Source organism: Spinacia oleracea, chromosome 5 (assembly GCF_020520425.1).
Source record: "Spinacia oleracea cultivar Varoflay chromosome 5, BTI_SOV_V1, whole genome shotgun sequence".
Lineage (NCBI taxonomy): Eukaryota > Viridiplantae > Streptophyta > Magnoliopsida > Caryophyllales > Amaranthaceae > Spinacia > Spinacia oleracea.
In genome coordinates this window covers 43044142-43059678 of record NC_079491.1, presented here as the reverse complement: position 1 = coordinate 43059678, position 15537 = coordinate 43044142, and the positions used below count along the sequence as shown (strand labels likewise).

The following is a 15537-nucleotide window of genomic DNA, read 5'->3' as shown; positions in this document are numbered from 1 at the left end:
GAAAGAAAACGCAATCTTTTATCTTCAAAGGCGGATTCTTAAACAACTTGGTACACCTTATGGTTACACCAGTAGGTATACTAACAGGTAAATCAATTACTCAAAATCTACCAAATTCAGACTCTTAACAACAGATGACGAAACAAAAGAATAAGTTGCTCCCGAATCACATAATGTTTTAACTGGCACAGAGTTAATAGAAAAAGTACCATGAACTACGTCTGCAGAATATTCAGCTTCATTTCTAGTCATCAAGAACGGTTTGCCCGGAGTCTTATTCTGGTTGTTGTTATCATTTGCGGGCTTATTATAGTTTCCTTGATTGTTTTGTGCCCCTCCAGGCTTTGAATCTTGTCTTCCAGACTGGTTAAACCTCACTTGATTTTCACTTCCATTACCATTTTGTTCCTTTTTCTGCTTGGTGAAGCACTCATACTCCCTATGGCCCCTTTTCTGACAATAGTTGCATGTCACTAATTCTCCCTTGCAGTTTTTACCAGGATGGTTGTTGTTGCATCTCTTACAGTGATGCACTCTCTCAGATTGGTTGCTATTGTTGTGCCCCTGATTGTTCCTCTGTTGAAAATTTCCATTTCCACCCTCATTCCTGTTCACTTTCGTACTTTTCTTGAAACTCCCTTGGTTTTTCCCAGCATTAAACTCTTTTCTTTTCTCCCCAACCACATTTTTCTTGTCCCTTCTAGACTGCAATTCATAAATATGGGTGGTTTTCTCACGCACATTATCTAGGGATGTAAAGGTTTCTCCATCTAATCCCAACTGAATCTCATCGGTCAACCCTTGCTCAAACCTCTGAGCCTTTAGCTCCTCAGTAGCTACCACCTCAGGTGCAAACCTCGACAAAGTTATAAACTTACTATAGTATTCAGCGATAGTCATACTCCCCATCCCAAGGTTTATGAATTCTTGCGCTTTTCGTTTTGTTATGAAAGGAGGATAAAACTTTTCCCTCAACGCAACAACAAATGAGTCCCAATTAAATCCTTCAACAACACTTAGCCTAGTTCCATTCTCTTTCCACCATAGATCGGCCTCATCTTTTAGGTAAAGGACAGCTTGACCTATTTTCATATTTTCAGGACAGTTTACCACCCAAAATAGTTTTGCAAACTCCCTAATCCAGTTTTCTAGGAAGGTCGGGTCTGCTTGCCCCTTGAAGTATGGTGGCTTAACTTTCGCAAGCCTTTCAAACATGTCTCCTGCAGAATCGGGGCGCTCAGTTCTTTCCTGGGCTAGTTTTTCCGCCAAGAGGCGAAAGACAGCAGCTAGGTCATTACTGTTGGTCATCCTAGAACGCGACCTGAAATTAATATACTCTAATTCAGGTTCAAAACTTTACTTATATTATCCTCTAGCAATGTAATATCACACCAACATCCAAAATTCACATAAAATGAACAATCATCTACGAATGATATTTGCATGCAGAACATTCAGCTGAGAAACAAGGAATAACTTCAATCATCACGAATAATAAGGTAGAATAAAGAAGAAAATATTCCCCTTGCGTGCCCGTAATAAACTTTGATCCTTTGGATAATCCATAATCTAACTTTTATTCCTCAAAAGAATGTCGATAACAATCCTAAATATTAACACACACCTGTTCTCAAAATAAAGTAAAAAGGTTCTACGATATAAACATAAACTATGGTTGGGCGAATTGTCCAACATTTTCTGACACGCAACTAAATATGTAAGCAAAGTTAAAGGGAGACATCATCGAACTTGTCCTTTGATTCGTTATAATCGTCTAGGGTGAACAACTCATACTTAAGTTCATCTTCATCATCCATATCAAAATAATAAGCTTCTTTTCTTGGCCTTGAGGATCTTCGTAGACCTTGAAGTTGATGATTATTTTCCTCTAGCTCAGGCTCGGGCTCGGGCTCAGGTTCAGGCTCAAACTTAAACTCAATCTCAGGCTCAGAATCAGATTCAACCCTCAGAAAGGCTTTGTAGATATCCATTTTTGTTTGACCCACAGCACGGTCATACTCACGAATTGCCTCATCATCACTACCATATGCACTTGTTTTCATTACTTCACGACAAATGTGCTCTAGACTACGAATTCTACTGTCATGTTCATAATTCATCACCTTTTCATCATCACTCATAATAAGATTGGAGTCACCATCACTTAGAACGATAGGGCTGGAGTCATCATCACTCAGAACGATAGGGTGATAGTTGCTCCCTACTCTATTCTCTTCTATGTCAGACATGATTAGTGATCTATGACGATTAAACATAGTTTCTATGTTAGTAATTAGTACTCTCACTTACCGTACGATCCCACAATACACCATAAGTAAGAATAATAGTAATCGTAAAGCATAGGAAGGACACAAACAGTTAGTAGGCAGATAAAGTACAATCATGTTGATATAATGCAAACACAATGCTTCTATTCTATATGCCCTTTCCTATACTACCCATCTCTCATAATAAATCATAGTAAAACACTGAAACGTTTAAAGAATAAAACGAGAATGAATAATAAAAACGATTTTTATATATATATATATATATATTTCGAATATATTTAATTAAATTTCGAAAAGAAAAGGAACGTACTTAATTCGAATAAATGAAAAGTTTCAAATTAATAAGTTAATTTCGAATTTAAATAAGAAATATAAATATGATTTCAAACAAAATTAAAATGAATTTGGTCCCCCAAAAAAAAGTACGCATTTTTTGAATGATATAATAAGTAGAAGCTCAATTCTAGGAAATTTGTTTTAGGAACCTAGCTAGTTTAGGCGCCTAATAATTTGAAAAGCAGACACGAAAAGTCAGTAAAACCTTTAGCTCAAAAATACCACTTTGTAACACCCCGACAATTCTCTCTTTTCTAAAATAACCTTTTAATATAAAACATAGAGAATTATCAAAGTATTATCGCCCGTGTGAAAACGTTACGGCTTATTCAGAATTTTACAGCGGAAAACATAAAACTAACTTTTAGGTTCATAAATAATCTATTACATATTAGGTCCAAACCAATTAACTGAATTAAAGAAATACGAATAGTACGACAAATTTCAAATCCAAGTTAACAAATTAAATCACTTAATTAAACGAATAGAACTACAAGCTCTCTAATCCCGATCCCAATGATGCATCATCTTCAAACCTGTAGATGGGCAACGCTTATTGATCCTTAGAGACTGCTCACCAAAGATGGGTCATCACAGGATCAATAAGGCATAGCCATGATCAACACACACAAACAAAGCACGTAATCAGCAAAGCTGAGTACTACATACTAAAACAACAACGATCCTAGCATGATACTATCAAACCAACAACCCTAACATGATACTAATAAATATAAGTAAGGACAGGCAAAACATAATAAATTGACGATTATACTTGACTAGACTAAGCTAGGCTTAATAACCATAATATTATTTTAGTTGAAATAGACAATGGACCGAGTTGACCATCCAGAAGTCTTCACTAAGGAAGACGAGGTACGGGCGCGACTCCGTAACCTCAGTGACCTGCGATATCGAGGAACGTTTAAATAAAAATAGGACACGGTGATCAATCCGGTCCCAGAAAAGGCCATGGGCTACCACCATGAACCCCAACTCCTGTTTGTCCGTCACTTCAGACGTGCACAGTCTAAAGCTATTGCTATTCAGTTTCACTTTACATGATTTACAAATTGAGATTCCGTTATGACTCAACCATTACATAAGACAGACAATTCACATTTGTTCACAACTGTTTTTATCTTGGAATTAAGTAAGTGATCATAAAAGCATCAATCAAGACTCATTCCAACTTAACCAACCTTTCCTTTAACCATGAGCAACCCTGTATATGGGCATAAAGTTTCAACTTACTAAACAAGGTCCTCCGCCCTTATAAAGTAGTGAAAAGATAGAAAGGGAACAACAACCAATTGATCCAACCCAATCATATAGAATAATCTAGTGTCCCCAACCAACATGTTTGTATCAAACATCCATACTAACATGTTACAGTTCTTATAGTGCAAAATAAGTTCAATAAGTTTGTCCAACAGTATTAAACATGCACATTCAATATAACCAAGTTCGTCCATAATATCAACATCGCCAAGTTCAACAATAATATCAACATAACCAAGTTCAACAACAAGATTCAACATGGTTTCAACAATTAGCACACATTCCAAGCACACAGGTATGTACGTACCTTGTGTAAACAAACTGATAGGCCACTTTAACACTTTCAAAAGTCGCCTAAAGAGAATTCTCCGCCTAAAACAACCAACAAATAATCCCAATAAATTCCTAATCATTGACAACCATAAGAAAGCATTCTAAATGCATCCTAAACATATTTAGAACTTTCCCCAATATCAAAACTTAAACATTTGATTTCCTAGAATCATGATTATTGAATTAGTGATTGAAATTCGTTGAAAACTTTTGCAAACATCGTACTTTAAATTTTCAGCAATATAATTTCATTTAAAAGCTTCACCATGGTCAATCTACGTTCCTAGTATCTCAACACAACCAATTCAATGATCCATACTCAACCCATCATGATTAATAATCATAAAAACCTTGAATTTCATACTTTAAATAATCAAAAATCAATATTTCATTGTAATTAGATAATCTGAAAATTAATAACTTTATTATAAAATCCATATAATCTCAAATTTATAATTTAAATCACAAAAACTGAAAATTAATTCTTTTATAATCTCAACCCAAATCTGAAAATCATGTTCAAACCATAAAAATTATAAATTTATTATCAAGAACATAATTTAAATTAACAATTATAATTAATTAAAATAATTAGTTACTTAGGGTTTAAGAAATAACCAATTCAAGAGGGAGAGGGGAGTGCTGGCCGGCGGACAGGGTGGCGCGGCTAGGCGAGGTGGCTGCGACCGGAGGTGGCTGCCGGCACAAACAAAACACGAATGAGCCATGAACGAAAACAGAAAAAAAAAAAAAAATGAAATACAAAGGAGAAGGAAGACATTGGTCGGTGTGGGCCAGGAACGCGGCGGCGCAGCGACGCAGGCTGGGCGGCAACGTGGCGGCGATGACTGCCGTACGTGAACAAAAAGAGAAACAAGTAAGGAGAAGGAGGAAAACGGGAGAGGAGGAGCAGGGCAAGACAACCGAAAGAAGAGAGAGGAAGAAGGAGTTACCACGAGGGTCGACGGTGGTCGTCGGTGCAGGTGGTGGTCCGGCAGTGAGCGTGGTGCGGCGGCTGACAAGGGAGAGGAGAGGAGTTGCTGGTGTTGTGCGTGAGGTTGAAGGAGGGTGGAGGGGTTTTGGTTTGCCTTGTTTCCACGTGAATTTGAAAAGAGAGAGGGAGTATTGGTTTGGGTTTAATTTTTGTTTTTGGTTTGGGCTTTTCCCAATTGGGCTAGGAGTAGGATTTAAGGTTGTTTGAATCCAAAATGATTAGGATTGTTTTCTAAATTCAATCGATCGTGTTTTCGTAATTCGAATTCGTTTTAACTTAAAATTCTAAAATCATTTTCAATTTCGTAAATCGTTGAAAATATTAAAATGTAATAAATAAGTATACGTGAATTATATATTTATTACTCAAAATTCCTAAATTCTAATTAAATATAAATAATATACGTTAAAATATATTAATAAAATTTATAAATTTACGGGGGATTACAATCTACCCCTCTTAAAAGAAGTTTCGTCCCGAAACTTGACACGAAATTTACCACATTTTCCCCAAAAGCTTTTAACTTATTCTTACTAAAGAAGTACTTGTGCCACCTATGTGCACTCTTTTGCCAACTCAAAGCTGCTTGTGTTACTCATGAACACATTTTTCTTATGCGGAGAATCTATTTACTTGCATCAACATGTATAATTTGCTAAAATAAGCATAAAAATGCATAAAAACACCATAAAAATAGGTAAAAAGCGCGAATTTATATCGCATTCTACCCCTCTTAAAGAAAACGAGTTACGCCCTCGTAACTCATCTCAGGGAATAACTTTGGATATTTCTCCTCAACGAATTATGTCCTCAATACAATATTCTCACTAAACTCATTCCAACAAGTAAGACTTCTACAATTCTTTCCATACAATGCCTCAACATGTGTCATCGTAATGCTTGCATGGTGACTATTGATGCACGAAAATTCAATCGAACCTAGGTGGCCTTCCCAATTACCCTTAAAATCCATAACACACGTTCTCAACATATATTCCGTTAGTAATCTTAGTTTGTCTATCGTTTGCAGGGTGGAAAGAAATACTCATTTTCAATGTTGTCCCCAAGATTCAACTGGACCTTATTGCCAAAATTTCGGACTTTTTTTTTCGGTAAGGATCTTACAAGTTGCCCTATAAAGGTAATGTCTCCAAATATTCGTAGATAACACCATAACAGTTATCTCTAAGTCATGGGTTTGGTAATTAGCCTTATAAGGTTTCAATTGACGCGACAACAGCTAAATCTAGAAAGCTTCCTCACATTTCTCACTTCACTTGAAATTCGATTCCTTTTTCATCAAGTTGGTCATTGGTTTTGCTTACTTCGAAAAGTCTTTCACAACTTCCTATAATAGTCGTCTAGGGTTAGAGAACTTCAAATATCGGACACGTTCTTTGGAGTAGGTCACTCACTCACATCTTGAATCTTAGCAGGATCTACAGAGACTCTTTCTGGTCAACTTTTCCTTTTTACCAAACCTCCTTATGTCATAACTCTTGGTCTTAACTCTTAGCACTTCCACCAATTCATACATTTTCATCTTTTCAAGACAACAAATGATTTCTAACGATCCTGGACCACTCGAATCTTCTCTTAATTTTATTCCCTTAAGTAACGTAGTTTTCAATCAATTTAGTCGTCACTTTTCCGTCGATGTTACTTATACACACATGACTTCAAGATCCGTATACTTAATTCATATAAAATAAATTCTTTCTAAGCGTCTCCAATATAATTCCCAAGTGTTTGACATGCTCTTTCTCATTCCTTGAATAAATCAGGATATCATCAATATAATAACGAACTTAATTCGGAATTCGTGGAAAATCTTATTCATCACATCCATAAATATGGCAGGTGCATTGTTTAACCCAAAAGACATTATTCTAAACCCATAATGACAATAACGAGTCCTAATGAGGTCTTAGGCCCTTATCAGCTATCCTTAATTGGTGATACTTCGAACACAAATCAATCTTCGAGAACACACTCGCCCAATTCAATTGATCCAATATTTCATCTCTCCTATGCAAAGGATACATGTTCTTGATGGTGATTAATTACCTAAAATCAATGTATAATTCGATACTCTTATCTTTCTCCTTAACAAACAACGCAGGAGCTCCCCACGGTGATGCACTAGGCCTAATATACCCCTTAACGAAACAACTCTTGCAATTGTGTCTTAATTAGCTCATTTCAGGAGGTGTCATTCTATATGGTGCTCTAGATATATGCGTCATTCTAGGAACTAAGTCTATAGGGGACTCAACGGCTCTTAGCAAGTGGCATACCTGCAATCTCACTAGGAAACACATCCATGAATTCATTCACAGTTGGAACATCCTCGATCTTCATTCCGACTTCTTAACTCACATCTAGCTCCTACAGAAAAATAGTTCACACTCCTTATCATCAATTTCCTCACTTGCATTGCAGAAATAACCCCAAGGTTCTTGGTCTTCCCAAAACGTTTATATGAGGTCAAATTTCCAATAGGGTTCCTTATACTTAGTTTCTGAATTACAAACTCTAACTTGGCCCTGAACAAACTTAGCCAATCCATCCCCAAAATTACATATAGGTTTCCCAGATTAAACTCTATCAAATCGGAAAGAAAACGCAATCTTTTATCTTCAAAGGCGGATTCTTAAACAACTTGGTACACCTTATGGTTACACCAGTAGGTATACTAACAGGTAAATCAATTACTCAAAATCTACCAAATTCAGACTCTTAACAACAGATGACGAAACAAAAGAATAAGTTGCTCCCGAATCACATAATGTTTTAACTGGCACAGAGTTAATAGAAAAAGTACCATGAACTACGTCTGCAGAATATTCAGCTTCATTTCTAGTCATCAAGAACGGTTTGCCCGGAGTCTTATTCTGGTTGTTGTTATCATTTGCGGGCTTATTATAGTTTCCTTGATTGTTTTGTGCCCCTCCAGGCTTTGAATCTTGTCTTCCAGACTGGTTAAACCTCACTTGATTTTCACTTCCATTACCATTTTGTTCCTTTTTCTGCTTGGTGAAGCACTCATACTCCCTATGGCCCCTTTTCTGACAATAGTTGCATGTCACTAATTCTCCCTTGCAGTTTTTACCAGGATGGTTGTTGTTGCATCTCTTACAGTGATGCACTCTCTCAGATTGGTTGCTATTGTTGTGCCCCTGATTGTTCCTCTGTTGAAAATTTCCATTTCCACCCTCATTCCTGTTCACTTTCGTACTTTTCTTGAAACTCCCTTGGTTTTTCCCAGCATTAAACTCTTTTCTTTTCTCCCCAACCACATTTTTCTTGTCCCTTCTAGACTGCAATTCATAAATATGGGTGGTTTTCTCACGCACATTATCTAGGGATGTAAAGGTTTCTCCATCTAATCCCAACTGAATCTCATCGGTCAACCCTTGCTCAAACCTCTGAGCCTTTAGCTCCTCAGTAGCTACCACCTCAGGTGCAAACCTCGACAAAGTTATAAACTTACTATAGTATTCAGCGATAGTCATACTCCCCATCCCAAGGTTTATGAATTCTTGCGCTTTTCGTTTTGTTATGAAAGGAGGATAAAACTTTTCCCTCAACGCAACAACAAATGAGTCCCAATTAAATCCTTCAACAACACTTAGCCTAGTTCCATTCTCTTTCCACCATAGATCGGCCTCATCTTTTAGGTAAAGGACAGCTTGACCTATTTTCATATTTTCAGGACAGTTTACCACCCAAAATAGTTTTGCAAACTCCCTAATCCAGTTTTCTAGGAAGGTCGGGTCTGCTTGCCCCTTGAAGTATGGTGGCTTAACTTTCGCAAGCCTTTCAAACATGTCTCCTGCAGAATCGGGGCGCTCAGTTCTTTCCTGGGCTAGTTTTTCCGCCAAGAGGCGAAAGACAGCAGCTAGGTCATTACTGTTGGTCATCCTAGAACGCGACCTGAAATTAATATACTCTAATTCAGGTTCAAAACTTTACTTATATTATCCTCTAGCAATGTAATATCACACCAACATCCAAAATTCACATAAAATGAACAATCATCTACGAATGATATTTGCATGCAGAACATTCAGCTGAGAAACAAGGAATAACTTCAATCATCACGAATAATAAGGTAGAATAAAGAAGAAAATATTCCCCTTGCGTGCCCGTAATAAACTTTGATCCTTTGGATAATCCATAATCTAACTTTTATTCCTCAAAAGAATGTCGATAACAATCCTAAATATTAACACACACCTGTTCTCAAAATAAAGTAAAAAGGTTCTACGATATAAACATAAACTATGGTTGGGCGAATTGTCCAACATTTTCTGACACGCAACTAAATATGTAAGCAAAGTTAAAGGGAGACATCATCGAACTTGTCCTTTGATTCGTTATAATCGTCTAGGGTGAACAACTCATACTTAAGTTCATCTTCATCATCCATATCAAAATAATAAGCTTCTTTTCTTGGCCTTGAGGATCTTCGTAGACCTTGAAGTTGATGATTATTTTCCTCTAGCTCAGGCTCGGGCTCGGGCTCAGGTTCAGGCTCAAACTTAAACTCAATCTCAGGCTCAGAATCAGATTCAACCCTCAGAAAGGCTTTGTAGATATCCATTTTTGTTTGACCCACAGCACGGTCATACTCACGAATTGCCTCATCATCACTACCATATGCACTTGTTTTCATTACTTCACGACAAATGTGCTCTAGACTACGAATTCTACTGTCATGTTCATAATTCATCACCTTTTCATCATCACTCATAATAAGATTGGAGTCACCATCACTTAGAACGATAGGGCTGGAGTCATCATCACTCAGAACGATAGGGTGATAGTTGCTCCCTACTCTATTCTCTTCTATGTCAGACATGATTAGTGATCTATGACGATTAAACATAGTTTCTATGTTAGTAATTAGTACTCTCACTTACCGTACGATCCCACAATACACCATAAGTAAGAATAATAGTAATCGTAAAGCATAGGAAGGACACAAACAGTTAGTAGGCAGATAAAGTACAATCATGTTGATATAATGCAAACACAATGCTTCTATTCTATATGCCCTTTCCTATACTACCCATCTCTCATAATAAATCATAGTAAAACACTGAAACGTTTAAAGAATAAAACGAGAATGAATAATAAAAACGATTTTTATATATATATATATATATATATTTCGAATATATTTAATTAAATTTCGAAAAGAAAAGGAACGTACTTAATTCGAATAAATGAAAAGTTTCAAATTAATAAGTTAATTTCGAATTTAAATAAGAAATATAAATATGATTTCAAACAAAATTAAAATGAATTTGGTCCCCCAAAAAAAAGTACGCATTTTTTGAATGATATAATAAGTAGAAGCTCAATTCTAGGAAATTTGTTTTAGGAACCTAGCTAGTTTAGGCGCCTAATAATTTGAAAAGCAGACACGAAAAGTCAGTAAAACCTTTAGCTCAAAAATACCACTTTGTAACACCCCGACAATTCTCTCTTTTCTAAAATAACCTTTTAATATAAAACATAGAGAATTATCAAAGTATTATCGCCCGTGTGAAAACGTTACGGCTTATTCAGAATTTTGCAGCGGAAAACATAAAACTAACTTTTAGGTTCATAAATAATCTATTACATATTAGGTCCAAACCAATTAACTGAATTAAAGAAATACGAATAGTACGACAAATTTCAAATCCAAGTTAACAAATTAAATCACTTAATTAAACGAATAGAACTACAAGCTCTCTAATCCCGATCCCAATGATGCATCATCTTCAAACCTGTAGATGGGCAACGCTTATTGATCCTTAGAGACTGCTCACCAAAGATGGGTCATCACAGGATCAATAAGGCATAGCCATGATCAACACACACAAACAAAGCACGTAATCAGCAAAGCTGAGTACTACATACTAAAACAACAACGATCCTAGCATGATACTATCAAACCAACAACCCTAACATGATACTAATAAATATAAGTAAGGACAGGCAAAACATAATAAATTGACGATTATACTTGACTAGACTAAGCTAGGCTTAATAACCATAATATTATTTTAGTTGAAATAGACAATGGACCGAGTTGACCATCCAGAAGTCTTCACTAAGGAAGACGAGGTACGGGCGCGACTCCGTAACCTCAGTGACCTGCGATATCGAGGAACGTTTAAATAAAAATAGGACACGGTGATCAATCCGGTCCCAGAAAAGGCCATGGGCTACCACCATGAACCCCAACTCCTGTTTGTCCGTCACTTCAGACGTGCACAGTCTAAAGCTATTGCTATTCAGTTTCACTTTACATGATTTACAAATTGAGATTCCGTTATGACTCAACCATTACATAAGACAGACAATTCACATTTGTTCACAACTGTTTTTATCTTGGAATTAAGTAAGTGATCATAAAAGCATCAATCAAGACTCATTCCAACTTAACCAACCTTTCCTTTAACCATGAGCAACCCTGTATATGGGCATAAAGTTTCAACTTACTAAACAAGGTCCTCCGCCCTTATAAAGTAGTGAAAAGATAGAAAGGGAACAACAACCAATTGATCCAACCCAATCATATAGAATAATCTAGTGTCCCCAACCAACATGTTTGTATCAAACATCCATACTAACATGTTACAGTTCTTATAGTGCAAAATAAGTTCAATAAGTTTGTCCAACAGTATTAAACATGCACATTCAATATAACCAAGTTCGTCCATAATATCAACATCGCCAAGTTCAACAATAATATCAACATAACCAAGTTCAACAACAAGATTCAACATGGTTTCAACAATTAGCACACATTCCAAGCACACAGGTATGTACGTACCTTGTGTAAACAAACTGATAGGCCACTTTAACACTTTCAAAAGTCGCCTAAAGAGAATTCTCCGCCTAAAACAACCAACAAATAATCCCAATAAATTCCTAATCATTGACAACCATAAGAAAGCATTCTAAATGCATCCTAAACATATTTAGAACTTTCCCCAATATCAAAACTTAAACATTTGATTTCCTAGAATCATGATTATTGAATTAGTGATTGAAATTCGTTGAAAACTTTTGCAAACATCGTACTTTAAATTTTCAGCAATATAATTTCATTTAAAAGCTTCACCATGGTCAATCTACGTTCCTAGTATCTCAACACAACCAATTCAATGATCCATACTCAACCCATCATGATTAATAATCATAAAAACCTTGAATTTCATACTTTAAATAATCAAAAATCAATATTTCATTGTAATTAGATAATCTGAAAATTAATAACTTTATTATAAAATCCATATAATCTCAAATTTATAATTTAAATCACAAAAACTGAAAATTAATTCTTTTATAATCTCAACCCAAATCTGAAAATCATGTTCAAACCATAAAAATTATAAATTTATTATCAAGAACATAATTTAAATTAACAATTATAATTAATTAAAATAATTAGTTACTTAGGGTTTAAGAAATAACCAATTCAAGAGGGAGAGGGGAGTGCTGGCCGGCGGACAGGGTGGCGCGGCTAGGCGAGGTGGCTGCGACCGGAGGTGGCTGCCGGCACAAACAAAACACGAATGAGCCATGAACGAAAACAGAAAAAAAAAAAAAAATGAAATACAAAGGAGAAGGAAGACATTGGTCGGTGTGGGCCAGGAACGCGGCGGCGCAGCGACGCAGGCTGGGCGGCAACGTGGCGGCGATGACTGCCGTACGTGAACAAAAAGAGAAACAAGTAAGGAGAAGGAGGAAAACGGGAGAGGAGGAGCAGGGCAAGACAACCGAAAGAAGAGAGAGGAAGAAGGAGTTACCACGAGGGTCGACGGTGGTCGTCGGTGCAGGTGGTGGTCCGGCAGTGAGCGTGGTGCGGCGGCTGACAAGGGAGAGGAGAGGAGTTGCTGGTGTTGTGCGTGAGGTTGAAGGAGGGTGGAGGGGTTTTGGTTTGCCTTGTTTCCACGTGAATTTGAAAAGAGAGAGGGAGTATTGGTTTGGGTTTAATTTTTGTTTTTGGTTTGGGCTTTTCCCAATTGGGCTAGGAGTAGGATTTAAGGTTGTTTGAATCCAAAATGATTAGGATTGTTTTCTAAATTCAATCGATCGTGTTTTCGTAATTCGAATTCGTTTTAACTTAAAATTCTAAAATCATTTTCAATTTCGTAAATCGTTGAAAATATTAAAATGTAATAAATAAGTATACGTGAATTATATATTTATTACTCAAAATTCCTAAATTCTAATTAAATATAAATAATATACGTTAAAATATATTAATAAAATTTATAAATTTACGGGGGATTACAATTAGCCTCCAACTAGGAAACCTAACCCCTAGGAGCATCATTCAAACCTCATTCATCTAAAATCGCCGATTTAGGGTCTTCTAGGAGTGCCACTCCATTTGATTCAAAACTCCTAAACACGCCTCACGCACAAATGCCAAATTCAAATTCAAATCCAACGGCGTTATAATGCCGGATTTTCGAGTCAAAGTTCCAAATTCAAATTCCAAAAACTCAATCCAACGGCGTTATAATGCCGGATTTTCGAGTCAAACTTCCAAATTCAAATTCCAAAAACCCAATCCAACGACATCATAATGCCGGATTTTCGAGTCAAAGTTCCCAAATTTAAATTTCAAAAAATCCAATCCAACGGCGTCGTATTGCCGAATTCTCGAGCCAAAGTTTCCAAATCCAAGTTCTATACACAAAATCCTAATTTCAAATGTCCAATTTTCAAGCCCTTACTCAAAACCTTTCAAGATCAAGTTCCAAATCCGACTTCAAAAGCCTCAAACTTATGGCGGCATAATGCCGGATTTTCAAGTCCAAATTCTTCAAATTCCAAATTCAAGGTCTCATTTTCTATACAAAACTTCTCTTTTCGAATTCCAAATTCAATTTCCAAATCCAAGTCAAGTGTCAAAATTCAATATTCAAGCTACAAAGATTCTTGTCTACCATTACTCTCAAATACCAATTCCAAAAACATTTCCAACGGGTTAAAATCCCCAAATATAATACAAAACTCCAAAAACATTTCAACGGGTTGAAAATCCCCTGAAATAATACAAATTCGATTTCCAAATTCTACAAAGGGTTGAAATTCCCTTGAAATATTCCTAGTCCTATTATCGGGTTGAAATTCCCTTGAAATAATACAAGATCCAATTTCATTTCTTGTGGGTTGAAAAAATCCCTTGAAATAATACAAAGCTCAATTTCAAATCCAATGGGTTGAGACTCCCTAGAAATAATAGAAAATTCAATATCAATGGGTTGAAATTCCCTTGAAATAATCCAAACCCTCTCCTCCAAATACAAACTCCAACGGGTTGAAATTCCCTTGAAATATTTCAAATCCTATCCCGGGTTGAAAGTCCCTCGAAATAATACAAAGTCAATTTCCAAATTCTACGACGGGTTGAAATCCCCTTGAAATATTCCTAGTTCTATTTACGGGTTGAAATTCCCCAAAAATATTCCAAGTCCATTGTCGGGTTGAAATTCCCCTAAAATATTTCAAATTCTTATTCAAAGGAAGGTAGCCTCCACAAAAGAATGAAGCTCGTCTCCAAATATTTCCAACGGGTTACAAATCCCGACACAAGTACAAATTCAAATACGAATTCCAATTTAAAAAGGATAACCATAGATGATTAGATGACATGTGTCATCCCCATCTTTCATCCATAAATTTGTTTTTTTTTTTCCAATTTTTTCTTTTTGTTGTTTGTTATACGAAGTATTTTACAGCTTCAACCCCCTTTCCACTTCATCTTCCTCCTTCAACATCAATTCACCATTTAATTCATATATTCATTTAACCCCTTCCACTCCGTCCCCTTCTTTAACATTCAATATAAATTCACCACCTGATTAATAAATTTTTCAACTTTCACCTCTATATAAATCATATTTACCCTCTAAAATCACAAGACCTCAATAAAATTAGCACTTTAAAATAAAGCTTAACAACCACTATATAATTACCCGCTCACTGAACAGTCTTAAAAGCTGGTTTTAATAAATACTCCCTCTGTATTTATTTAAGGGATACACTTGCCTTTTCCGACCGTATTTATTTAATAGATACACTTGCCATTTTTAGTAACTTATCAACCCCACCACCTAATTAAATAATATATCTACATCCCATCTCCACCCTCCACTCCCTAAAATGACATGGTCCCCACTTGTTTTTCTTATTAAAATATCTACTCAACCCCACTTGTTTTATTACTTTATTTCATTCAATTCTTTTTCTTAATACTCGTGTCCGGCCAAGTGTATCTCTTAAATA

At 36.1% G+C, this 15537-nt stretch overlaps 2 protein-coding genes across 2 annotated transcripts; both read right to left on the bottom strand.

Moving 5' to 3' along the window:
- Positions 1-3830: 3830 nt before the first annotated feature.
- Positions 3831-10099, bottom strand: LOC130461477 (uncharacterized). The gene is made up of 6 exons (XM_056829590.1): positions 9715-10099; positions 7951-8032; positions 5195-5329; positions 5021-5089; positions 4860-4937; positions 3831-4280 (listed from the first exon to the last, which is right to left on the bottom strand). Exons 1-6 carry the CDS (start codon positions 10097-10099, stop codon positions 3881-3883), a joined length of 1149 nt encoding a protein of 382 aa, XP_056685568.1. The 3' UTR covers positions 3831-3880.
- A 1583-nt stretch (positions 10100-11682) lies between these two features.
- On the bottom strand, positions 11683-15029 carry LOC130461476 (uncharacterized). Its single transcript, XM_056829589.1, has 5 exons — positions 14989-15029; positions 13047-13181; positions 12873-12941; positions 12712-12789; positions 11683-12132 (listed from the first exon to the last, which is right to left on the bottom strand). The coding sequence occupies exons 1-5, from the start codon at positions 15027-15029 to the stop codon at positions 11733-11735; spliced, it is 723 nt and encodes a 240-aa protein (XP_056685567.1). The 3' UTR covers positions 11683-11732.
- Positions 15030-15537: the final 508 nt, after the last annotated feature.

Bases quoted from the DNA above. Each gene is read 5' to 3' on its own strand.
- LOC130461476 (XM_056829589.1), bottom strand. From the start codon at position 15,029: ATGTTGAAGGAGGAAGATGAAGTGGAAAGGGGGTTGAAGCT. The intron at 12,942-13,046 runs GTAACTCCTTCT...CACGTACGGCAG, and splicing joins GACCACCGTCGACCCTCGTG to TCATCGCCGCCACGTTGCCG. The intron at 12,133-12,711 runs GTTATTTCTTAA...TGGTTGTTTTAG, and splicing joins CCCCTCTCCCTCTTGAATTG to GCGGAGAATTCTCTTTAGGC.
- LOC130461477 (XM_056829590.1), bottom strand. From the start codon at position 10,099: ATGTCTGACATAGAAGAGAATAGAGTAGGGAGCAACTATCACCCTATC. The intron at 8,033-9,714 runs GTCTACGAAGAT...ACTCTGTGCCAG, and splicing joins AAATAATCATCAACTTCAAG to TTAAAACATTATGTGATTCG. The intron at 4,281-4,859 runs GTTATTTCTTAA...TGGTTGTTTTAG, and splicing joins CCCCTCTCCCTCTTGAATTG to GCGGAGAATTCTCTTTAGGC.